The sequence below is a fragment of the Pelodiscus sinensis genome, chromosome 20, assembly GCF_052426305.1.
Source record: "Pelodiscus sinensis isolate ZL-2025 chromosome 20, ASM5242630v1, whole genome shotgun sequence".
Taxonomy (NCBI): domain Eukaryota; kingdom Metazoa; phylum Chordata; order Testudines; family Trionychidae; genus Pelodiscus; species Pelodiscus sinensis.
Genome location: NC_143071.1, coordinates 20,242,617 through 20,267,903, shown reverse-complemented (window position 1 = coordinate 20,267,903; position 25,287 = coordinate 20,242,617). Strand labels below are relative to the sequence as shown.

Sequence of the window (25,287 nt, the reverse complement as noted above, 5' to 3'; positions counted from 1 at the left end):
TCTTTACAGCTTCTCTTCCAGTCCCTGGAGAAGTTGGAGAAAGAGAAAGCAGACAAGGAGCATCTGGAGACAGAAATTGACGAGGTAAGGGGGTGGGCAGCACCAGCTTAGGGGTAGCAGACACACGTGGTCTTTGCACGGTCAGGCTCTCCGTTCGGCAGGAAGTGGTGGCTAAGAGCCCAGGCTGGAGAGCTGGGATCAGTTCCTGGCTCTGCTGTGTGGGACTTGGGCAAGTCCCTTCTCCTGACTGTGCTAGAAATGGGAATAATGACTCTTGCCTTGTGCACTGCTGTGAGCTCTTCTGGTGAAAAGCGCTAACTGTTGTTTTGCATTTACATCCTCGCAGTGCAGCACAAAGCAAGGAGACTCTCCCTGCCGCTGTTACACTCGCGTTACCTACGCGGAAGCCAGAATTGTTCATGGTGGCCCCTTAGTTTGGTGCCTCGCTTGCTCAGTGGCTGAATTAGGGATATTAAAATGTGTGGCTCTGATTGACACAGAGTGGCAGCCAGCTCCCCAGCTGCCAGTGTGCACTAGGAGCCAGCTTTTAAGCTGGCTTCTGGCATGCCCTGGCTCGACTGCCACCCTGCTCCCAGAGAGCCAGCTGTTGCTGATACAACAAGGCATATGGATAGCTCCCCAGGAGCCGGAGTGAGCCACTTGTAGCCAGTTACCCTTTTAAATGACTTCACATTTGTGTCCCTACTCTGAATGAGACTCCCTGAGCTTCCAGAGATGCTGGGTACCCACAGCTCCAATTGCAGCTCCTCCTGAGCTAGGCCAGAGTATGCAAGAAGGGTCCATGCCCGCGTCCTCCTGGGTTATGAGTGAGGAGCCATCACAGACCATCCAGTTCTTCTGAGCTCTGAAATGCTGGGGTAGCATCTGCATTGATGAGGAAGGGCCTGATTGAAATGAGCGAAGGGGAAGGAGACAAAGAAGAGGGACAGAGTTGGCAGATGGAGCCTGGATTGTGGAAGGAGGGAGGTGCCCTGTGCAGCAGGAGTGCTGTGTGGAATGCTTCCCATGTGCCCTGGATCCAGTGTTTCCTCCCCCCTCCTCTGGCCCCACCGCTCTCCCCCTTTCTGCTCCCCGTTGCCAGAAAGCAGACAAGATCGCCCTGGCTGGCAAAGTCAGCCACACCCAGTTCGATGCCACCACGGAGCGGTTGAATAAGATGATGCAGGATCTGCTGAACAAGATGAGTGGGCAGGAGCAGGACTGGCACAAAGTGCTCGATAAAATCTCGGTGGAGATGGACTCCAAGGTAAGCTGGGGATGTGCCGACTGCGTGGCTCACAGCCCCACCTTGTGCATTAGCCGGCTGCCAGCCACTGCAAGGGGCAGGTGGGGGAAGAGACTTTGCCCAGTTTGTAGCTGGGCAGGGTGGGGAGCTTTGTCCTCTCTGGGCAGTTGCTGGGGGGTTACCCGTGTTTTCAGGCAGGGCCTGGGCAAGGTGTGGAGGGGGGGTGGCTCTGCACTCCGGGAAGGGGCGGGGCCATGGGCAGGGCTGCGGGCAGCCAGTCCTCCGTGCCACCTGGAGCACAGTGCATATGCCCCCCACCCCTTAGAGCCGCACGGAGTGTGTGGTGCACCACTCCAGCAGCTATTAAAGGGCCTGGAGCTCCAGCCACTGCCGCAGTTGCCGTGGTGGCAGATGGGAGCTCTGGACCCTTTGAATCACCAGCCCCAGGCCAGTTGCCCCCTTATGCCTCCTGTCAATGGCCTGGGCCTGGTTTCTATTTTCCCTAGAGCCCCTTTACATCTCTCTGGGGTCTAAGTGAGCCATAGTTATGTCCAGGGCCTCTCTGAGGCCCCTTCATGCTGCCAGACCACGGCCAAGGGGCTCTGGAGCACATGGCAATCTGACCAGCAGCGTTTTATTTTTGATTCTCATTTCCTTCTTCCTGTCCCTCCTGGATTGGACCCGCGCCTGGGCCAGGGAGCCAGGGGGCTTTGCCACACCTGCTAGGAGAGCTCTGGGGACGGATTGCCATGCCACATACTACAGGCCACATCTGGACACCTGCCCTGCAGGACCAGCTCTCATCCAGCTACTGCTGGCCTCCGGGAGGTGCCGGGGCGGTACCCAAAGAGCCCTGCCTCCTTTGTGTTTAGCCTTTAAACCAGGAGCCACTTGAGGCAGGGATTCTGGGCAATGCTGAGCACACTGGGGCTAAGCCAGGCAGGCTTTCTGCTTCTCGCTCCAGTCCCACCCTATTTCACAGGGCTCTGCATCCCCCAGCACTGGCCACTGTACCCCTGTGACAGACTGACAATGCCCTGCAAGATCCCCAGTGAACCTCACTGATTTCAGTAGATGCCAGTGGGGGAGGGCTAGGTTGGATGTTAGGAAAAACTGTTTCCCGGGGAGGGTGGTGAAGCACTGGGATGGGTTCCCTAGGGAGGGGGTGGAATCTCGTCTCGGCTTGACAAAGCCCTGGCTCGGTTGATTTCGTTGGGGTTGGTCCTGCCTTGGGCAGGGGGCTGGACTCGATGACTCCTGAGGTCTCTTCCAAACCTTGGATTCTATGAATTAAATGAATTCTTTTGGGGTCCAAAATGCAGTTGTGTGGCCGGATTGTATGTATTTCCATGGGAAGGTCAATCAGACACCAGCTGCGAGTGATCAGGCACATTCGTTCAGATTGTAACATCGCCAAAGAAATACACCTCCCCCCCCCCGGAAAGCAAGAGTGCCCGGGGGACTGTCTGTGCTAGGAAATAAACAGTGGAGACAGGAAACTGTGCCGCCTGGAAATACCTGGGTCAGAGAGCGTGAGAGGCAGGACTCCACCCACGAAAAGCACCAGCTGGGGTGCTGGAAGCCAGAGAGCAGATGCCTTTGCTGGGCCACTAAGGGGAAATACAGGGGCAGTTGCCCTGAATTGTGACAGCCCCCGACTGTGGGCAGACAGACTTGCCCACCTTGTTTGATGTCCTGCCCACATGGTTCTTCTCATGCCATCCTGCCCCGCCCCATCACTTGGAGATGTTCTGTGGTCTGTGAACCGTCGGAGGTAAAGATGGAAAGCCCCCACTCGGTGTCAGAGCACTGCCCGCACTTCCAGACTGCTCTCTGCGGTTCATTTCCTAACCCTTCCTCCCCTCTTATTCCAAACGATCCAAGTGATGGAGTTTCCTCGGCTTGTCTTGAGAGACCATTCCCTTCTGAATAGCGGGGGAAACTTCCTCGGGTGAGACCAGCCAGCCGAGGATTTCCTTTGCCTGGCTTCTTCCCACGGCTCCTGCCTTTGGAGTGCATCTCCCCTTTCCTGAGTGTTCGCTGCCTTGGAGCCCAATATTGTGTCCCTTTATCTGCTGTCTCGGTTCATGGGTGAGACACACGCTCGGAGCTCTTTCACGAGCTGTGCATTGCCTTGCAGCTGGACCGCCTGGAATTAGATCCCTTCAGACAGCAGCTGGAGGAGCGCTGGAAGGCCATCCGGAAACAGCTGAAGGAGAGGTCTCCGCAGTACGAGGCAGATGATGCTGCTGGAATTAGGAAGTAAGGCGATGGACAGCTGAGCTTCTGGGCTGCACTTTGGACCAAGGGATGGGTCTCTCTGACGTGCTGTGGTATCCTCAGTCAGGCTGACTTCTCTTGGGGCTTATCTACACAGACGTTGTCAGGGGCGGTCCGAGGCGGGCTGCAGCTGCTGGTGCCCCAGGCGGAACGCATGATCGGCGCCCCCGCCTGCATGGCCGTCAATGGCCATGACATCATCATTGGGCACCCCATTGAAGACAGCGCCCTAGGCGACTGCTGAGTTGGCCTGTGCTCACGGGCCGCCCCTGGACGTTGTACATCTTGAACCATGCTGGGCTAATTTAAAGCACCTAGTGTGGATGTAATTATACGGATATAAATATGCTTAGAGCACTATAGCTGTTCCTATGCCAGAAGGGGAATAACTATGCGGAAACTTTATCCTGGTATAACTGAATCCCCACTAGAGCTTCTACTATAGGGCTATTGGTTAAAAAAAAAATCACACTCCTAGCCAACATAGCTATACTGATATAAAAATGTGTGGACACCAGACCTGAGGATTTCTCTAGTCCCAGCCTATTCAAATACTATTGAAACTTTCCTGACCAAAAGGTAGTACCAGCTTCTTTGCTCCTGTTGTTCTGTTGCTGGCAGAAGTGTGGTTTCAGAACAGGGAGGCCGAAGATGGAGATTTTCAAAGCTGCCTAAGGGACTGGAAATGAACAGGCATCTAAATCTCTTATGCAGGTTTGAAACACCCTGTCCTAAAAACTTAAGAATTGAAACCTAACAGCTGGCAGCTCTTGAAGTGTGCTAGGGACGTCAGTGTTGTTACTGATCGTATGTGGAAGGCACCAGACGCTGCTGATGGACAACAGTGCAAAGCCCTTATGTAAAATGGCACAATCACAGTCATGTATGGCCCACATGGTATATGAGCTACTGATAGATCTGACATCGAGTCCTCTTCCCAACCCATACATGTACACATGTACTCTCTCCCATGGGCTTCCTATTATTTTTTATTGAGCCTAACATCAGATCCACTGGGAGGGGTGGAAAACAAAAGCAACAAACTCTGATGAGTCAGGTTTTCCCCCTGCTTCAGGCTCCTTCTCCAGGGAAGGCAGGGGTGCCTGTGGGGTTGATTTCAGCTGTGACTATGGAGTGATGTTTGAATGAAGGCCCAGGTTTGGGGCTGTCACTCAGTCCCTTCAAGAGAAATTGCATCTTCCAGTCAGCTCAGGGCAGGTTTGCAGTACAGGCAGTCCCCGGGTTACATGGATCCGACTTACATCGGATCCCTACTTACAAACGGGGTGAGGCAACCCCACACTAGCTGCTTCCCCCCCAGCAGACCAGGGAGACGCAAAGCTAGCACCCGCCCTCAGCTGACCAGGGAGACGCGGAGCGGCTTTTCTCAGTAGACACCTCAGCTTGAGAATAAAGGACTGAGGGAAGTGAGGTGTGGGAGAATAAAACTGAGCTCTGGAGAAATGTTTGGCTAGAGTTTCCCCTACAATAAGCACCAGTTCTGACTTGCATCCAAATTCAACTTAAGAACAAACCTACAGTCCCTATCTTGTATGTAACCTGGGGACTGCCTGTAATTCCTTGCTGCTGAGCCATGAGCCTACCCTTGCTTTATGAGTGGTCTGAGTGATTAGCAGCAGGATTAGTCTCAGGTTTGGGATTCTTAGCGCCCTGCTCTCAGAAGAAACAGTTCTGCATCCTGGCTCTGTGCCCTCCCCTTCCAGCTTTCATAGGTTGCCTAAGGTTTACGTGGGTGCAGAATTCTACCCCTTCATGGCAGGTCTGCGCCAAGTCACACACGCTTTTAAGCGCATTTGTACTGGGGTGTGTAATGCTGGTGGAACTGCAGACAGGGTGTAGCATGTTCCTACCGCACTCATTGGCCAAGGTCTGTTTGGTCAGTGCGAACGTGGGGTAAATTTCATATCCGTTGATACACGTGTGACACACGATGCCAGGTGTGAAACGATTTCACAGCAGTTACAGGTGTCAGGTTCGTGTACAACCAAACGTAATTACGCTGGCAGTGGCGGCTAGTGGTTATGCTGGACAGTTGGAGTCAAGACCACTGAGCCTGCCACTGCTTTGCAGTGTGATCTTGGGCAAGTCACTTCACCACCTGCACATGGAGGATAATGACTTTGGCCCACCTGGCAGGGGCTGTGGAAGGAGTTAATGTGTCACTTTGCCCTTTGTGGTGCTGTATGGCCTCAGAGCTCAGGCCCCGGTGGTGCTAGGAGCTGTACAGAGTCCCTACCCCACACGCTCTGACTAGACCCCTTCATCTTAGTAACTCTAAATATTATTGTCATTCTACGTAGGCTCGGCCAAAACCTCGTCTGGTGGAGATAATTCCGCTGTAGTCAATGGAGCTCAGGATCTGGCCCAATACATAAAAGTACCTACATGGTAGCCTGTATAAAATTAGTCCCCTGGCCAGTGTATTGCTGATGTGTAGCAAACAACGGAGCTATGGATATAGATCATGCTCCAGGTCACTGGTCTTAGACAGACTGTGCCTGCTCGGGGGTCCTGTAACTTGAACTTCAGGCCTATTGTCCTTAGTACAGATCGAAAGAAACAGTTCATGCCTGTGCCCAAGCCTGTAATGATCCCCGTGTCTGGTTTCACTCCAACAGAAGGCTGATGGCTCATTTCCACTGCATTTCCTGTGACAGACCTCTGGAAATGGTGGTGCCTGGCCCGTAAGTACTGGACCATTTCCTAAGTGCATGGATGTAAATGTTTTCTTGCAGTACCCTGGGCTCTCCAGATGCTGCAGCCTGTCATGTGTCTCAAGAGTTCATAGTTGTATCAATGACATATCGGAGATTAAAGTAACCTAGATTTCTTACAGGTACCGTTGTACTGCAGCCTCCTGGAGGGGGAGTGTCAGGGCAGGGGAATGGGGGTGGTCAATACGACAGTACCTGTAAGAAACTAAGGGTGGGTTGGAGTGTGGGGGGCTCAGGGTAGGGGCTTGTGGTATGAGTGTGGGGAGCGCTCAGGTCAGGAGATGGGGATATAGGGGGTGCAAGAGTCAGGGCAGGGGCTTGAGGTCTAGGGGCTCAGGGCAAGGGACTGAGTGTGCAGGAGTCAGGGTTGGGGGGCATGAGGAGGAGCTCAGGGCAGAAGGTTGGGGTGTGTGGGGTGTGAAGATTGGGGTGTGGGGAGGTGCAGGAGTCAGGGTTGGGAGAGTGAGGAGAGGCTCGGACAGAGGTTTGAAGATGCGTGGTGGGGGTGCCAGATTCAGGGTTGGGGGCGGTGTTCCCTGTAAGCTGTGCGCTTGGGCAGGCTGGGGAGGTGGGGAGATGTAGGACTCAGGAGTGATTGTAATGTGCCTTGGTGCACATAATGTTTGGCTCAGGGGTGTGTGGAGGGGCTCGGGGCAGGGGATTGGGGGTGTGTGGGGGAGGGAATGCAGGGGGGATAAGGGCACTATTTAGGGAGGGGGGGCTCCAGCCCTCCTTCCCCCGATTTGTACCAGGACGCTGCTTCCTATTCCCCTTCATCACTCTGTGAGGGAGAGGAAAGTGCACAGGGTGGGTCAGCCACTCCTCTGCCCCCCCTTCCCTCCCCTCAATAGTGCCCTTGTCCCTCTGCCCTCTCCCCTACACACTCCCCACCCCCTGCCCAGCCAGGAGGGGGAGGCATGCGCGCACGCTGTGTGCTTTCCTCTTGCTCTGGGAAGGGGAAGAACAAAGCAGCAGCCTGGGACGAATCTTGGGGGGTGCCCTGAGGTGGCCTCTTGGCTGGGGCAGTTATGGATTGTGGGGGGGACCCGCAATTGGCCCTTTTAATCTGCCTGGGCTGCCTGCTGCTTTGCGTGGTAGCCTGCAGGAGAGCCTGGGAACAGGTCACACTGCCTCCTGCAGCTGAGTGCCCCGGCCAGCCGGCTCCTTTCTGGAATGGTGCACTGGGGCGCATCAGCTGACCTTCACCTCTCTAAGTGGCACTGGGGAAGAAACGGGGCAGTGATGTTTGTTAGAGATGTATTTCCCCCGTGCTGGGGTAGGAAATAATTGCACTTTGCTCCCCCTCCCTGTACGCAGTTCTCACACTGGTGAGCCCCTGTGTGTCCTACCATAGTGATTCCAAACACTGGTGACATGTCCCCAAGGTGGGTTTGGGAGCTGCCCCCAAGATTTCCTGTTGCACATTTACATTGCATGGAAGGCAAATAAACCCTGCTCGAGTGGTGTGAGCATAGAGCTGGAAGCCAGAACCTTCTGTGCAGGCATCCCAACATTGCCGCTGGTTGAGCCGGTTGGATGTTTTCTCGGGGAACCTTTCTCCATCAGGAAATTCCGAGTCTCCGTCTGTGAAACATGTTGATTGGTTTGGAAAGGCCCCATGCAAAGCGCGCCGATGATGTCGGAGTGCTCCGTGGTGACAGTTTGGAAGGGAACATTTTGGATTTTATGTCGGAACAACTTTCTGTTTTGCTGTTTCTTTTATATTATAAAATAACAAACATTTAAAACAACAAAATTAGCCAAAATAGAATTTTGTTTTGTGGGAGATTTTTAATACTCCCCCCACCCCCAATTTTGGAACATTTCACACAGAATGGGAAATCGAGTCTAGCTCTGCCACTGACTCAGTGTGTGGCTTTTGGCAAATCATTTAATCTCTCCATGGCTTGTCTATAAAGCAGGGTGATATTTTATTGTCCCTTAGGAGGCTAAGTCAGTAAGTGTACAGAGCTTTGCCCACAGAAAGTGCTACAAAGGGAGGACTGTAAAAGAACCATTTTCAAATCCTCGTCTTCCCTGACCCTTGCTGAGAGACACTTGCTGTGTGGTGCTATCTCAAATCGCAGCGCTAAAAGCAAATGCTTCATAGCACCTGCAAGCTTGCAAGAGCAGTGATCAAATGAGAAAAAGCCTAAAACTCTTAATTCTGGCGTATCAGCTGCCAGAATCTGATTGACAGTGACGTGGGAAAGCGAGGACCGTCACCAGAACAGTGTAAACTTCATCTGTGGTTGGCCTGACATTAGTTATTGCATTCCGGTGCTGTGGCCGGTGGGGCGGGGGTTACGTGTAGGAGGGAACAAAGATAAACGTTAAGCTCCCTTTGTACTCCCCCTAGTTGGAGCCTTGAACAGATCTGCCCAGCGCCAGTGTAAATTAGAGCAGCTCTCAGGCTGCTCTGTGCGAAACTGTTTCCCCCGGTCCCTAGGAAGTGTGCAATGGCTTTGGGGGCATGGCCAGAGTGCACTGCCCCCCCCCCCCGTGTTGGTGCGGGCATGGAGCCCCACCCCAGCTCTTTACTGGTCAGGGAGGCCCCTTGCCCTAGAGATTTTTCTCAGGGGCTATTTCTCCCCATTTTGAGATCCCTTTACTTTGCCGGAGGGGCATGAGCAGGGTGTTCAATAGGGATGTAAAATCCCAGTTAATGGGTTAAACCTTAGGTTTAACCAGTTAACTGATTAAGTGGGATCCCACTCCTCCCTCTGCATGGGGCTGCCGTTGCCACCCCCCATGCAGGGAGAGGGGGCAGCAGCAGGAGCTAGCAGCCATGCACATTGGGGAGCCGGCTCCTGCTCCACCCCTCCCCCATACATGGGATGTCCGGTTTCTGCTCCCATCCTTCCTTTCACCTCCCCCTTCATTCACTCCTCTCCCCCCGCCAAGATCCCGCACCCCCAGCTTGCTCCTGAGCCCTCCCCTGGTCAGACACCCTACTCCCAGTCTGCGTCTGCACTCTACCTCCCATCCAAACCTCGCAACTTCTCCCCCTTCTGCACCCCATCCCTATCCCACTCACTGGCAGCCCTGTCTCTCACACTGAACCCCTCATTTTTGTCCCTATCCAGTAGCCTAAGGGATCTAAGGTTGCCAGGTGTCTGTTTTTGAACTGGACAGTCCAGTATTTGAGCTTTCTGTTCGGGAAACAAATTGAGAAAATATAAACGTCCAGTATTTTCTAAATAAGATGCAATGTAGATTGTGATGTAATGTCAAGTGTATCCGGTATTTTTGTTGAAACCATCTGGCAACCCTGAAGGGGTCCATAAAAACCACTAACTCTGGAACCCCAGAAAAGTAAATCTGGGCTATGGGAAACCCTGAACCTCAGTCCTCCTGTCCCTTCCTCTCACCCCATGAGGCTGGAGTGCCAGAAGAGTGAAATGTCCCAGTTGGGGGCCACATTAGTGAGGGTTGGGGGGGGGGGGTTTGGAGGGTTTTTTTGTTCTTATTTGTGTGGTCCCCAACTGATTTTTCTGTGGGCCAGTGGCCCCAAACCTAATAAGGTTCCCCATCCCTGCCATAAATAAAGAAAACACTGAAACCTTTTGTGTTGGACATAAATTAATATTTTACTTCATTTAAAATGAAGTTTGATAAACTAACGAGAGAGTTAAAATGCATAGTCTGTGTAATAATTTAAATTAAACTGTTCTCCCTAGCTACAGCTGGTTCATAAAATACAGTTACCGTACCCAGCCTGCCCCTTACCCCTCCTCCCCCCGGCATGAAGATCCATAAATAGAAGTGAATAAGTTATATCTTGGCATGCCCCTTTGAAAGGTTGCTGACGTGTGGATTTAATAACCAGGGATATTTGGATACTCTCCTCTGACCCCTTTGCTTATTGACTCACCAGAACCATCATGACCATCCCATCCGTGCCGGGGTTACCGTCGCATCGCTCCATCCGGCCCTACACTGTCTACGAACTGGAGCAAATCAGGCAGCACACCCGCAAGTATGGTGCCCAAGGAAGTGAGGGGCCATACTCCTATTACTGGGCTTCAAATGTGGGCAGGAGAGGGGTGGTTGGGAGTGAAGAGCTCTCCATCGCAGCTGCCAGCGGTGACTGTGTGGAGGTTCCTCTGCTAGCAGGTTTGGGCAACAACAGCAACTTGGACCTTCCAGGCAGGTGGGAGCCTTCCTGGCCTGCCTTCCATTGCCATGTCTTGGAATTGGTGGAGATGGTCCTGCATCCCCCTCCCCCCAACCATGTCCTCAATGCGGCGTCACCCTGCTGAAGGCCTCTCTTCCTTGCAGAGGGCTGACTGTGCCATCTCCTGCCACTCTCCAGCCTGGGGTTTTGATGCATCAAAGCCTTGTGCTGCTATTTGCCCGTTGAATTAACACAGCTTCCTGAAGCCCAGAGCTGGAATCCCTGCACCTGCCCAGTCATAGTACGCCCACTTCTGGAACACTGTGCAGATGTGGTCACTCATCTCAGAAAAGTTATAGTAGCATTGGAAAAGGTTCAGAAAAGGGCAACAAAAATGATTAGGGGTTTGGAACGGGTCCCTTATGAAGAGAGATTAAAAAGCCTGGGACATTTCAGCTTAGAAAAGAGGAGACTGAGGGGGGATATGATCGAGGTGTGTAAAATCATGACGGGTATGGAGAAAGTGAATAAGACCATAACATAAGACCTAGGGGTCACCACATGAAATGAACAGGTAGCAGGTTTAAAATAAACAAACGCAAGTTTTTCTTCACACAGCGCATGGCTGGCCTGTGGAACTCCTCGCCAGAGGAGGTTGTGAAGACCAGGACTTTAACAGGGTTCAAGAAAGAACTAGATAAATTCAGGGAGGTTAGGTCCATCAATGGCTATTAGCCGAGATGGGTAGGAATGGTGTCTGTAGCCTCTGTCAGAGGCTAGGAATGGGTGACAGGAGAGGGATCATTTGACAGTTCCCTGTTGTGTTCATGCCCTGTGGGGCATCTGATATTGGCTGCTGTCAGCAGACAGGCCACTGGGCTAGATGGACCTTTGGTTTGACCCAGCATGGCCATTCTTATGTTCTTATAGGGGAAGGGATTTTATCCACACTGTTGTGAATTGTCTCATGGGGGCATCTGTGTGTGATGTCCCAGATGTCTGGACTGCTCCTTAAATCACGGCACTGAGACTTGAGGGCGTGGTACTGGAGTGTCGTTATATTCCCCTGGTGCTCTCCGTATAGACTCTAGGGTGGGTTTTCTAGGGACCATTGCTTTGATTGTTCAAAAGTCCTGGTCAGGATTGGGGAGGGGATGATTCATGGATCTTGCAACCCCATTGATCTCCCTGAGGTTTCACTGGTGTGAGTGAGAGCAGACTTTGCCCTGCAGACAATCAGAAAGGGTTAGCTGACCCTTTTCCCCTCACAGTAAAACCTTTGAAAATCCTCCAGCTGCAACCATGGCAGATTGTAGGCATCAGCACAGCCCCAAACTCAGTGCTGTGTGATGCCCAGACCCCTGTCACACGAACAAGGAAACTCTTCTGTGGCAGAGAACCAACCACTTCAGCCAGTGTGCCATGAGTTTTGTGGGGTCTCAGCCCTGCGGAAAACCCAGCACAAATGGTCGCTTTTGGGAGCTGTCTCCCTGGACGGGTTGGTTCCAAGGGAGTACAGTGATGCTGTCACATTTGGAGAGGAAGTCAGTTTTGTCCTGGAGGAAGGTGGCCCTGTGTGATGTGGCACTGTCAACCTTCACTCCGTTTTAGCATTGTTTTTTGCCCGGAGGTTGCTGGAAAGCACATATTGGCGTGTCCAAAGAGGAACAGTCGTTGTGCTTTGTTTATAGATTCTTTCATTCACAGATCTCAAGTGCTTTGCAAATGTTACTGGACATCTCACCACTCCTGTGACATGGTAGAATTTTGTGATGTGCATTTTACATATGGGGAAAATGCAGGTGCAGGGAGGCCAAGTCACGTATTATAAATCTTATAGTGAGTTGGGGAAAGTTAGGGTAGGAATTCTGACTTCATTCCTCTTTCCTTCCCACTAGTGTTGTGTGCTAATGTGTGCTTGGGTTGGGCTTCAGCCACCTTTCTGGGATTCAGATGGGCTGGTACAGCCCAGCTTGCCTGTTCTCAGGGGCATCGTACAACTCCCCGGACAGAGGAATGGCCTGACCCCGCCGCCCTTCCACACGACAAGGCTCCATGAAGGACCATAGAGGCTTGGGGGGCTGGCTTGCCTCTCACCACTCCCAGCCCTGGGTAACCTCTCCTTTCCTTCCCCCTCCCCCACCCAGTCTGAAGTTAGGGCCTAGCCCTTACCCTCGCCTGGATATGCTCTCGCCTGGATATGCTCCCGCGGGCCTTGGCAAGCTACGCAGCATCCACTCCAAGATGCTCATGGACATAGAGAAGGTGCAGATCCACTTTGGGGGCTCGGCGAAGGCCAGCAGTCAGATGATCAGGGAGATAATGCAGTCGCAGTGTCTCAGCCCAGGCCACTATAACAAACGGTAGGAGAGCAGGACCGAGTAGTGAGTATGTAGACAGAGCTGGGGGCTCTTATCCCAGCCCACGCATCCTTGGTGGGGGGGCGTCTTGCGCTTTCCGTAGCGCTGCTCTCAGATACTGCACTCCGGGCCCGCTGGAGAAGATCTCCCCCCGGTCTCCCCCGCAGGCCGCCCTGCAGAGAGGGTGCCTCGCTGTAGGAGAGCCCTACGCAGAGGGCAACCTCCTGTGCAAGAGGGTTGGCCATTCAGCAGAGCAGGCAACGCGGCCAGACAGGGCTGCGGTGTCAGAGGCCCTCGTGGGTCAGACCAATGGGCCAGCTTGTCCGGTATCTTGTCTCCAGCCATGGCAAGTACCAGGCGCTCCAAAAGAAACGGCAGGAATCCTACAAAGGGCTGGCAAACAACCTGCCCACAGGGACAGTCCCTTCCAAGGTTATTCTGGATGGTGAGGGCTGGCTTCTGCCCCTGCCGCACGGCCATGGGTATCTCAGTCTCTTGCCCTGGGTGGGATGCCTACCAATCATGGTACAATAGGATGCAGCCCGGTCGTAGGGGATATCACGTGAGGGCGGAGGCTGATAAATACATAAGGCATTTGGGGGGCAGTAGAAACTGCACCTGGTTATCAAACTGGCCTGTACCCACCAGAATCTTTTTTTTTGGGGGGGGGGGGGTTAATATTTGTTTGACTCAATTTGTGATGAGGCTGGTTCTGGATCTGTTGTCATGGCAGCTGTGCACATTCGATCTCCCCCTTGTGAGCGCCTGCGTGCTTCTTTTAACTGGTGTATTTGTGATTCTCGCCCTGACCCCATTCCGAATTGACCCACACTATGGCACGCAGTCCCCTCTAACCGGATGCGTTGCAGGCAGCAAGACCAGGCCCCAGACTCCTGCCTCCTCTGCCTCTGGGCCCCTTGCTCTGTGTCGGTCGTGCCCTTTGGGTTTTGCCACCTGGTTTGTGCTGCCGTTCTGCGTCGGGTGCTGCCCCTGCTCTGTGCATCGTGTGGGAGGCCTCTCGGCGTGTGTATGTTTCCCTGCGTCTGCGGTTCAGCAGCCAATCTGTGGACCCTAGGGCTGTAGTGATGGCGACTCCGTGGGGTAGGACAATGGGCCTTTCTGCTCAGGAGACCTCAGCCTGGGTTATTCAGGCACAAATGACAGTGAGCCAACTTGTCCTGTCTGCACATGGGGTCCCTCACAAAGGGGCTGGTGGTCTCTCATGCCCAATTCCCATTCACATCAGTGGGCACTGAGTGTGCAGAAAGTGTTGCAGGTCTGAGCCCTCCCCATAATGTGGTCTGCTCTGCTTGGGAGAGGCCTATGTCTGGATGGGAGAAGCTTGTTTGGCACCTGCCCTTGTGTCTGGCTCTGAGAGCCCCAAATCAGGATACGTCTAGACTGCAGGCTTCTTTAGAAAGAAGCTTTTTCAGAAGATAGCGTTCACACTGAGTGGATGCTAGCTCACATGTAAGCTGGGGTGACTATGGACGGAATGGCCAGCAGGGCACCTGTGCTTTTTCCTCTTTCCTCTTCTTTTGAAAGAACTCCCCCTTCCCCGTCCACACACGCCTTTTTCCGAAAGAGCTCTTTTGGGAAAAGGCTTCTTCCTCATAGAATGAGGTTTACCAGTGTCGGAAAAACCCCTCTGTTCTTTCCGTTTTTTTTCTCAGAAGAACGCATTAGCAGTGTGGGCGTAAGTGACATTTTTTCGGAAAAACCCTGCAGTCTAGATGCACCCTCAGAGAGGAAGTGCCTGAACCCAGATCTGAACACACTGGGCTCTGGAGCCATTTGGATCCAGAACTAAGCTTAACAGCCCCTTCATCATAGGGCTCTCATGGTAGCATCCCTGAAAGGGCTCACCTCCAGCATCCTTTGAAGGTGACCTGCAAGGAAGGGGGCATCATTTTAAGCCAGTGCCCTTGTTTTGCTATATTGTTATAAAAGGAGCCTGAAAAGATTCTTCTTAGAAAGATCAAGCATGTCAAGCCCCTGCATTTGTTGGAGGACTCATTGAGGGTCTCAGCCTGGGAGCTTTCTCAGCACATAAATGTGGGGCTGTGAGGAAGGCGTTAAGACTTTACAAAAATCACTTTTCTACCAAGTGTTTTATCAGGACTCGAGTTACGTGGATGCCCACAAAAATGTGCCCATCATTGTCAGTAGGCTGCATGAAAGTCCCTTCCCCTCCCATCCATCAGGCATCACAGTCTGGGTGGGTCTTAGCTGTCAGGATCTCATCAGGTCTCTAGCTGTCCACGGGAGAAATGGGAGAGGCAAGTTAGTGACGTCCTGGCTTTCTTTGTCCCTGTAAAAGCCGCAGTACAGGCCAGACACCCAGTTACTTCCCCATCACGGATCAGTGGTAACATGGGGACATGATAGCAGCAGGCGACTTGCAAAGATAGGAAGCCTTGACTCCATGAGCCAGTGTGCACTGGAACTGGAGCTGGGCTATCCGGGGTGGGGGGCTTTCTGCTGTTTCTCTCGCTGAGTTTGCAGCGTTGTTTTCACTGACCTGCAGTGACAAGATGACGGAGATGGCAGAGTACGGCTACCTGTCCATGCCTCGGCGCTGCGGTGGCAGCCACACCCTCCGGCGCTACACCCGGCTGCAGCAAATCGCCCAGTGTATGCCTGTGCATCCTGAGGAAACTACCATGCTGACAGTGATGAAGGTATCAGCGAGTGGGATGGCAGGGAGGGAGAGACACCAGGAACGTGGGAGCACAGCTCTCTGCTGGCCATTGACACCAGTGCAAAGTGGGTGTAAAACAGGTCACGACATAAGTGTGTTGCACTGGGCTGGGAAGTTCCCCACCTGGAGTCTGCACCGCGGGCTTACTGGCGGTTCAAAGAGACAGCTGCCCCCTCCTGCTCCTTGGGCTGTTGAATCACAGGAAAAAGTCTTAAAAGCACCAGAGGTACAGGCCCAGGGCAGGGGCGCCAGAGCCAGTCTGGGCTTTGTTTGCAAGATGCTAATAATGTTGAGTCAATAAAGTGTATCCTCTTCATAAGGCTCAACTACACTAGGGACCTGTTGCAAAGACGTCCCTCGGTTGCTAACACCACTTCAGCTCCCGCGAAGCCAGGAGAGCGGACAGCCTCTGGGTCCCGGGGCACAGGGTGGGAGGGGGCAACTCCACACCCCTGGCAAGGGCGGGGCCTCAGGCAGAAGGGGCGGGGCCACGGCAACCAGCCCTCTGTGCTCATGGACCATAGCACACCCTTGCCCCTAAAAGTCGCCCAGCGTGCTCCGCGAGGCGCTCCAGTGATGACTGACAGGGCCCACAGCGGCCAAACAGGCTGTTGGGTTCCACTGGAAATATCACTTTTGAATCATCTGGCAATGCTGGGCTTTTAAAACTCTTCCCTGAGCCAGTGTCCTGCATCTCTGCAGCTGCTGGATGTGAAATGGCGGGTCAGGGCTATTGAGGGTGAGAATTAGCAGAGCCTCTTGAATCACCAGCTCTTCCAGGAATAAGAGACGCAGGAAATGTGAGGGAGGAAACCTTTGTGCCGGGTCTCAGCTCCGGGAAAAGCCTTTTTTGTGCGGCTCTGGTTGAAAAGGGGCCCAGGGCAGGCTGGAGGCTCCCCTGTGGAATCACCCGGGCAGGAGGCCTTCCGGCAAGTGCAGAGTTGGTGTGATGGTTCTGCTGGCACAAGGACTGTCGGGCTTGGCTGGGAGCATGGCACTGTCCGCTCTGGATTTCCCGGCGGCTGTGAGAAGTAGAAGTCAGAAGAGCCCCGAGGCTGCTCCAGTTTACCCTGGGGACTGGGCAGCCCCTTTGATAGCCCCAGAATAAGGGGAACCTGAAGCCACAGTATCCCCAATTCCCAGCCCTGAGCGTGGGACTGGAGCAGTTGAGGATCCAGCTGTGTGTTACTGAGATCCTCTGGAATACAGAGGGGCTTGGTCTATATGGAGCCCCAGAATCTCCAGAGTCTCTGAGCACCAGAGCTTGTTTTCTAGCTTCTCTAGAATTTCTAAAGAAATTCCCCCATCTGCCACGCCAGTCTGGGGTGCAGAGTAACCCCCACTGGTTCGCCAGTCAGTCAGGGCTGCAGGTGCCTCTCGTTCCCAGCTCCACCCGCACCTGACCCAGAGGTCCATAGAGGTCAGACTAGACAGCTCTGACGATCCCCTTTGGCAGCACTGAGGCGTGCAGCAGTTAACACGCTTCCTCTCCTTGGCCCCCGAACTCGCCTTTGGCACCTCTCGTGCACCTGCCTCCCAAATAAGTCACCCCTCTGCAGCAGCTTTAACGCCGGCGCTCTGCGCTGGGCCCGTTGCCAGGTCTGTCGTCGGGACTGGCCGAGTGGCTAGAATGCTGGACCGGGACTCAGGCGAGTTAGGTTCTGTCATGGGCTCTGGTGTCACGTCACCGCCCAGTGCCTCAGTTTCCCTATCTGTGGCATGGGGACACTGATTTGGTGGAGCACTTCGAGATCTCCTGAGGAAAAGTGCTTGCTAAGAGCTAGGGGTAGTGGTTGTTCCTCCTGCAGTTTCTCAGGAGACCTTCTCCCTTGCAGGCCTTGCCACCCCACAGAGTTCCAGGTCCTGGGAAACAAACCCAGGCGGCATTCCCTATTACTAGTGTGTGTACAAGCCACAATTCTCTGCAGAGAACAGGAGGCCCAAGTGGAAACACCCCAGACGTGGGGTTGGCACCTGTTCCAAAAGGGACATACAGCCAAGGCGTTCCCAGGTGCCTACAACATGCCCGGTTCCTGCGCACTGCCGTCAGTCAGAGCCTCCTCAGCCCTGGGACTGCACCCCAGAGCTTCCTCAGCCCACCCTGCCTGCTCCACCTCCACTGACAGAGCAGAGTAAGGAGGGGCAGGGAAGGGAGACAGTGAGCCACTGGATTAGACGGGACCAGAGAGGATGGGGGAAGGGAGGGTGTGTGAATGGGAGTAAGAGAGTGTGGCAGGGTGAGGACAGTGGAGCAGTGGCAGAGCTGGAGACGAGACATGGCCCAGAGGGAGGAGTTAATGAGCGGAATAGTGGCTTGGGCCCTGCCTGCATAAGGACATTGCTACTGGCTGGCTGTGCTTGCACCCATCAGTGATGCTCCAGTGCTGTTCCCGCAGGCACAAAGCCCATTCTGCACCGGTACAGTGCATCCAGATCCCAGCTGCATAATGCAGCCAGCTGGTAGAGCAGATTTCCTTAGTGTGGACGGGGCCCTGAGCACAGAGGGGTCGGTGCAGGGCAGCGTTCCCGAGCCATACGCGCGTTTTCTAGCAAGGGAAGGGAGGGGATTGCAGGGTGCAGAGCCTGCCACTGCTCCACGGGGGGGGCGAGGGGGGTGTCTGGTATCTGTCTGCCTGAATGATGGTCCAAATTCTACTAACTCTCTGGGTTTGGAGCCAAACCCATTCTGTTCAGGTGCCTGTGTTGTGCCCGCCCCTGATATCTTTGAGCATCTTCCAGAACTAAGAATAATCCAAGTAGTATCCATCGTGGGACTTTCCCCTCCCTTCCTCCTGCCAAGGGGAAAGGTTTTGTGCCTGCATCTTTACAATGAATTAACTCCCCCCCTCCCTCAAACCTTTCCAGTATGCCACATGTTGCTTTGGGGAGAAAGCAAGATAGAAACAATAGATCTAGAGAAACCCTCTCAAATGTGCCTTGGTGAGTTAGGAGCCTCAGGCCCTCCGAAAATCAACATGACATAGTCTCTAAGGGTATGTCTACACTACCCTCCTAGTTCGAACTAGGAGGGTAATGTAGGCATACCGCACTTGCAAATGAAGCCCGGGATTTGAATCTCCCGGGCTTCATTTGCATAAGCGGGGAGCTGCCATTTTTAAAACCCCGCTGGTTCGAACCCCGTGCAGCGCGGCTACACGGGGCTCGAACCAGGTAGTTCGGACTAGGATTCCTAGTAGTTCGAACTAGCGGGGTAGTGTAGACATACCCTGAGTGGTTTGGGCACTCTTGAGACCCCCAGATCGCAGGTTTAGCAGTGTAAATGCAGAATAACTCCATTGCATTTCTTAGCCTTTTGAGATCCAAGACCAGAATCTGGCCGCCCGGGTGTGATTTCCTTTAATGTACATTTCAGACCATCACATTCTTGGGGCCCACTCACCTTTTGGTAGAACAGTGCTTGGTCTTACATGGCAGGACTCCTCTCAGCCATTTGTATGGAGCGAGGGGAGCCACTGGCACGCTCTGAGGCTGGGACTGTGTGTGTGGCCCTGTGCACGTATAAACAACCCCTTCCCGGGTATCTTGGGAGTCTGATGCGCTGATGTTAGCAACTGAAACAGGGTGCTCCTGTGGTTGGCCCTGGAGAGCCAGCACGGCTCTGGGAGCACAAGCTGGATTCTCTTGTCTCATCAGCACTGGGAAGAACCCAGCTGCCCTCTCAGCTCCCGAGCTGAGGCTGGCGGGCGAGCAGTTAGAGAAGCTGTAATTTTCTGTGCAAACTGGGCAGGCTGATCTGGAGTCACTGGGAGCCCCAGCGAGACTGTCCTTATACCGAGTCACTGCTCTCATAGAGCCCTCCCTTGAAATGACCATAGAGCAACGAACCGCTGAGCCAGCGCTTCCCTGGCCAGTGCTTTTCAGCTCATTCCCAGCCATTTTCACTGCTGGGCATGTCAAAGAACTCTGTCCCCCAGTCTGCCTTCAACCCAGCCCCATCTCTGCCTTCCCTTCCCAGCACGAAGAGGTGGATATCCTGGGCCTGGATGGACACATCTACAAAGGGCGGATGGACACGAGGCTCCCATCAATTGCATGCAAGGAGGGTAAGTCTCTGATCCCCTGGATGTTTTCTTTGGGGAGCCTGTTGTTGATAGTACATAGCTGTTTCTTCCTGCTGGCCAGCACGGGGGGTTTAGTGCAGAGAGGGGGGTTCCCTCTTCTGTATGTTCCCCCAGAATGGATCTGCTGTCCATGTGGCACCTAGAATTGGGCCACTCTGTGATGTGAGGTCTTTATTAGGTCTTGTATTTATTAGGCCTTGGGGATACCACCTCCTCAGTATCCAAGCACCCTTCAATCTCCAGTGTGTTCTTTCTCCTCAGCCATGCTGTGGGGCAGGACGTTACCCATTGTACAGGTGGGAATGGAGGCCCTCTGACTGGAGGGGGGGAGGGCAACTGCCCTGGGCCTTGGTGATTTCAAGAGACCTGGGGGTTTTGGCCCTTTGCGTTTGTGTCGGAGCGCTGGTGGCGGTGCTGAGAGCTGTCTGCCATGGCCCCACCCTGTCCACCCGAGGCCCGGCCCCTTATGGGAGTGCAGAGCTGCCCCCCCCCCATACCTTGCCCAGGGGTCCAGCAAGGCTGTTGGCTCCCCTGATAGAGTGACTTGCCCAAGCTAGCACCCTAGCCACAGGAACATCCTTCACCTCGTGATCTCCAACCCTCGCCCCAGCCCCTGTAAGTCTGGGACCCATACAACAGCAGCTTGGGAAATGGGGCGTCTGATCTCCCCCAGTATCTGCTTCAGCGCTGAGCCAGTCTCAGACCTACCCGTTGGGTAGTTCCCATCCTGGGTCCAGGGGGCGCGGAAGCCGGTGCCCTTTGTCTAGAGTGCGAGGTAGCTCTGTGCCCACTAGTGGAGCAGTAGGGGATGTCACAGGGAATACAGGGGAATCTGACCCCCACCCCCAATGCGCTGGGATTCCTTACTGAAGAAGACAAGACAGCTGCCTAGGGCCAGGACTCTGTACCCAGAATGCTTTGCCCTGGTGCATTAACCCTTCCTGTTTCTCTAGGTCAGCGTTTCTCAACGTGGTCTGTGAAACCACTCTGAGGAGCCTGCTAACTGGCCTCTCCCGTGTGTGTGTTTACCAGCTACGGAGCCTCACAGCTCCCATGGGCTCCAGTTCCCATTTGCAGCTTCCCACAGCTCCCCTTGGTTGCAAACGGCATGAGGCTGCGTAGCCGGTTAATGAACACACCAAAGTGGCCAGTGAGCTGGTTTCTCAGAGCGGTTTTGTGGGCTCTAGGCCTTCATGTTGCCCCTTCCACACAAACACAGCCCCTGCGTCTACAGGCAAGATGCGAAGACTGTGCCTCAGCTGCCCCCGGGGCAGGGAACAGCTCCCAGATTCTGAGGCTAAGCCAAACTTCAGCCTGTGCAAGAATGTGTAGGGCAGCGGTGTCCCGACCAGGAGTATGGGGGAGCGGGGTCAGAGAGCAGCCAGAGGGTGACGGGGGGGGGCGGGGACTGAGGATCACCACCAGTAGCCAAGGCACCGCTCCAGAGCATGCAGCTGAGCCAATTCAAACTGGGCCACCAGTCAAGTGTCCCTGTCTGGTGCTTGTGTGCACTGTCCCACTTGGAATCAGTGGCGGCAGGAGCTTGAATGAACTGGCCCTTCCTTTCCAGCCCTGGCAGCTCCTCCATTCTCTCGTAGACTTTGCCAGTCCCATAACAACGTGCCCAAGGCCAGTGGCAGCTCTGGCAGGGCAGAGCTGGCTGTGCATGTTCAGAGCTGCATGCTCATGCTAATCCCAGGAATACGGGCCCTCCTCCCCTGGAACACCCCCCCCCCCCCCCCCCGATGAAAGGAGAGGTGAGCACCAAGGGCTCTAGCAAACGGATCAGGTCCAACCTTTCCCCAGGAAAGTGGAGCAGAAATGCGGGGCTCCTGCCTCTGCGCCAGGCCGGGGAAATTGCATGCTGGCTGCCCAGTTTCCTCCTTTGTAAAATGGAGAGAAAAAAGCTTCCCAGTGGAGTGGAGGCAGGGGATTGTGAGGCTCACTTTGTTAATGTTTGTAAAGTGCCTTGAGGCCCTGGGCTCAGGGTCACTCCAACCTTGCCAAGCACGGAGTCTGTGTGCGCGGGGAAGGCAGCCCCTCTGGAGGAGCTGCTCCCTACTGCCGCGTGCCGGGCAGTGTTACTTCTGCAGCCGTTGTACCCGATTGCATATACTCTGATCTATTTTCCCATTGTCCCAGCGCCCTGTTCTTTGGGGGGCTTCCCCCTGTGCGGCCACATGAGACCCCCCTGGGAGAGGCCCTGGGACAGTAGGTCACTGACTGGCATGGAGTTCCACCAGGGCCAGGCATGCAAATCGCCCAGGATGTCTCTGGCTACACCCGTCTCAGCTCTGCTGCTCTCCCGTGGGCGAATCCTCCGCTGTAGCTAAGTAACCGCGGCCTCGTGGCTTCACGTGACTGCCAAGAGCTGTTGAAAGCCTCCACTGACCCATGTGCTTCCCAACAGGTCCTTTGAAAACCAAACCCAAGCTCTCCCGCTGTTCCTCACAACGCCCGTCGATAGACACAGCCAGCCTCCCCGCTCGCCCGCACAGCGCCAAACTGTCCCCCTGCAATTCAGGTACCTCCCTGGGGTCTGGTGGGGGACGCAGCCTGAGGAGAGAGGGCAGCTCCTACAAGAGCCCTGTTTCTTTCCCCTTCCTCCTAGCAGAGATTCCCCCCACCTGGAGCTGGGGAAGGTTATGGCAGGCCCTGTGAGGCGCAGGGCTCTAGGAAGAGGCCCCCAGGAGCAGACATGCCAGTCTGCCTCTGGATCAGCACAGGAGTATTTGTGCCCAGCTGCTGCCGAAGCAGCCAGCAGAGGGGGCAGGAGTTAAAGAACTCGCCCGCTTGCCAGCACAGAGCTTGGGCTGTTTGCCAGCACATCAGCGATGACAAAAGCTAACAAGGAACTAAAAGCGCCCCTGGGACACCGACAGGCTCAGTAAACAAAGGGGAGGAGCCGGGGGGGGGGGGGGGGGAATCACTTGCTCCATCTGCGGGGAAAACCTGTGGAGGGAAGAGGAAGAGCCGCATGCAAAGCTCCCTCCTTCCTCCAAGCCCAAGCCGTTCCGAGGGCTACCCAGCCCTAAGCATGCGCTTCAGCCCAGCTCCACCCCTGCCCCACAGCTCTGCATCTGGGAACCTCCCCAGTGCCCTGCACCACTCCTCGCCCTCCCACGGGCACTTGCTCCAGCTCCACATCCCATGGGGCTGCTCGCTGCCGCTTCAGTCCGCTCTGACTGGGGGGAAGCTGTTGTCTGGTTCCACGGACCGCGCGTGAGAGCTAGAGACTGGGCGAGTGGAACACATCGTGCTCCCTGCCCCAGGGGCAGGCACTGTCCTGCTGTCCCCGCCAGGCCATGAGCCACAGGCAGCCTGTGGCCCAAAGCAAGAAGGAAAATCATGTTCTTGATTCCAAGCTTCTTACTGGTGCTGGGGAGAAAACTACCAACATGGCAAACTCATAGAATCATAGAATACTAGGACTGGAAGTGACCTCACGAGAGATCGAGTCCAGTCCCCTGCCCTCATGGCAGGACCAAATACTGTCTAGACCATCCCTGATAGACATTTATCTACCCTACACTTAAATATCTCCAGAGATTGGGATTCCACAACCTCCCTGGGCAATATATTCCAGTGTTTAACCGCCCTCACAGTTAGGAACTTGTTCCTAATGTCCAACCTAAACCTCCCTTGCTGCAGTTTAAGCCCATTGCTTCTTGTTCTATCCTCAGAGGCCAAGATGAACAAGTTTTCTCCCTCCTCCTTATGACACCCGTTTAGATACCTGAAAATGGCTAACATGTCCCCCCTTAGTCTTCTCTTTTCCAAACTAAACAAACCCAATTCCTTCAGCCTTTCCTCATAGGTCATGTTCTCTAGACCTTTAATCATTCTTGTTGCTCTTCTCTGGACTTTCTCCACATCTTTCTTGAAATGCAGTGCCCAGAACTGGACACAATACTCCAACTGAGGCCTAACCAGCGCAGAGTAGAGCAGAAGAATGACTTCTCGTGTCTTGCTCACAACACACCTGTTAATGTTCTCAACTAGCGCTCGGTGGCATCCATCATAAAACCACCCCGAGGATGGGCGGATTCAGGCTGTGTTAGCAATCCCTTTGCAGGCCCATCCGTGGTAAGGGTGAGCTGCGGGATGCTGCAGAACCACCTGATCTGAGCCATGATTTAAAACACAGCCCACAACTGCAATAGCTTCTGCACTGAGTGAAGAAGTTGGTGGGAAAGCACAGTACCCTCTGCCACTAAAATGGAGACAGGTGGCATTCGGAACGCCACTTGCCTTCAGCGGGAAGAGTGCATGTTTAGCTTGGGGCTATGTCTAGACTGCAGGCTTCTTTCGGAAGAAGCTTTTCCGGAAGAGATCTTCTGGAAAAACTTCTTCCGAAAGAGAGCGTCCGCACTGCCAAAGCTGAATGGATGCTATCTCATATTTCAGCTGTGATTTCTATGGTTGGAGCGGCCACCAGGGCACCTGAGCTTTTTCCTCTTTCCTCTTCTTTTGAAAGAACTCCCTCTTCCCCATCCACACACACCTTTTTCCGAAAGAGCTCTTTTGGAAAAAGGCTTCTTCCTTGTAGAATGAGGATTACCAACGTCAGAACAACCCTTCTGTTCTTTCGATGTGTTTTTTTTTTTTTTTTTTTTTTTTTTTTTTTGTCAAAAGAACGCAATTGCAGTGTGATGGTTTTTTGGAAAAATGGCCATTTTTCTGAAAACTCTCTGTAGTGTAGACATACCCTGGTGTAATTGGGTATGGAAGGCAAGGAAATTTGACTGGATAAATGGAGTGAAAGCAGTAAGGATGGAGGAAGATATCCAGCTGTAGAGTCAAGAAATGTCTGATTGCATGGGCGTGAATTTCACTCAGGAATGCACTGAGACCTCGCGCTTAATTTGCTCTTCAGTGGGGTCTCAGTAAACAAACCTGGAGTAGATGTCGGGAGAAGGCTTGTTCATGAAGAAGGTAGGGGAGAGGGACAGAAGTTCATGTTGATGAATGGGTGGCCAGTGACCTAAAACTTGATAGTTGAAGGATAGAACCAAGGTAGGCAAGGTGGCTGGATGTAATAATGGATGGAAAAGGGTCTGGATGGGGAAGGCAGGATGGCTAGAGGATGAGCGCAGAAACAGAGACATGGATGCACAGTCAGGTAGCTGGATCACCCATCAGTTCATCCTCTGCAATGTTCCTCATTTAGGTACAGCGAGGTCGCTAAAGGACAGGCCTGTGTCATCAGAGAGCCGACTGTCCCGGTCAGACCTGGCCCCTCTATCCACCTCGACACCTCCCCCCGAGGAGACAAGTGAGGATTCTCCCACACTGGAGAAAGAAACCCTAGAGCTTCATCTGGACCTCTCCATGCGCCGGCAATCAACTGAGCAGCCAGCTCCATTACAGTGACTGCGATGGCAGGAAAGCCGCGCTCGCTGACAGAAGCCAGGCAATAAAGAGTGAGCAGAACTGAGGGGAGACTGTGTGTGTCACAGAGATTGAAACAGGGAGTTTTTCCTGGGGTGCCAGGACCTAGGGCTGTTCCATGCAGCAGCACGTTCAGTCTTGAAAACAATTGGTCCCTGGCCCTTGCAAACCTTCCCCTGGCTGCTGCTGGCCTTGCTTGAGTAGATTTTGCACATACCCGATCTTCTGGGTAAGCCAGTTTGACACCAGCTCATTTCAAGCCCCTGGGATCCCTCCCCTCTGCCCTGGCAGTGCCCTTGGAATCGCAGAGCCCGACACACCTCGTGTGCTCTGAAACTGGACAATGGGGACTTGTCGGGGTAACAGTCACCAGCG

At 54.0% G+C, this 25,287-nt stretch overlaps 1 protein-coding gene across 4 annotated transcripts in view; it reads left to right on the top strand.

Annotated features, from left to right (window-relative positions):
- QRICH2 (glutamine rich 2) overlaps positions 1–24,958 on the top strand; it is a 62,874-nt gene extending 37,916 nt beyond the window's left edge. Inside the window, exons 11-20 of one of the 4 annotated variants that reach the window (XM_075903606.2) lie at positions 10–84; positions 1,103–1,267; positions 3,387–3,508; positions 6,166–6,231; positions 10,139–10,240; positions 12,526–12,741; positions 15,266–15,419; positions 19,416–19,503; positions 21,932–22,045; positions 24,692–24,958. In XM_075903606.2, coding sequence (XP_075759721.2) covers positions 10–84; positions 1,103–1,267; positions 3,387–3,508; positions 6,166–6,231; positions 10,139–10,240; positions 12,526–12,741; positions 15,266–15,419; positions 19,416–19,503; positions 21,932–22,045; positions 24,692–24,894 — 1,305 coding nt within the window. In that variant the 3' untranslated portion in view covers positions 24,895–24,958. Of the gene's footprint in view, positions 1–9; positions 85–1,102; positions 1,268–3,386; positions 3,509–6,165; positions 6,232–10,138; positions 10,241–12,525; positions 12,742–15,265; positions 15,420–19,415; positions 19,504–21,931; positions 22,296–24,691 lie in introns of those variants that run through there. The other 3 variants (XM_089771951.1, XM_089771952.1, XM_089771950.1) reach the window with 3 other exon arrangements.
- The last annotated feature ends 329 nt before the right edge of the window (positions 24,959–25,287 follow it).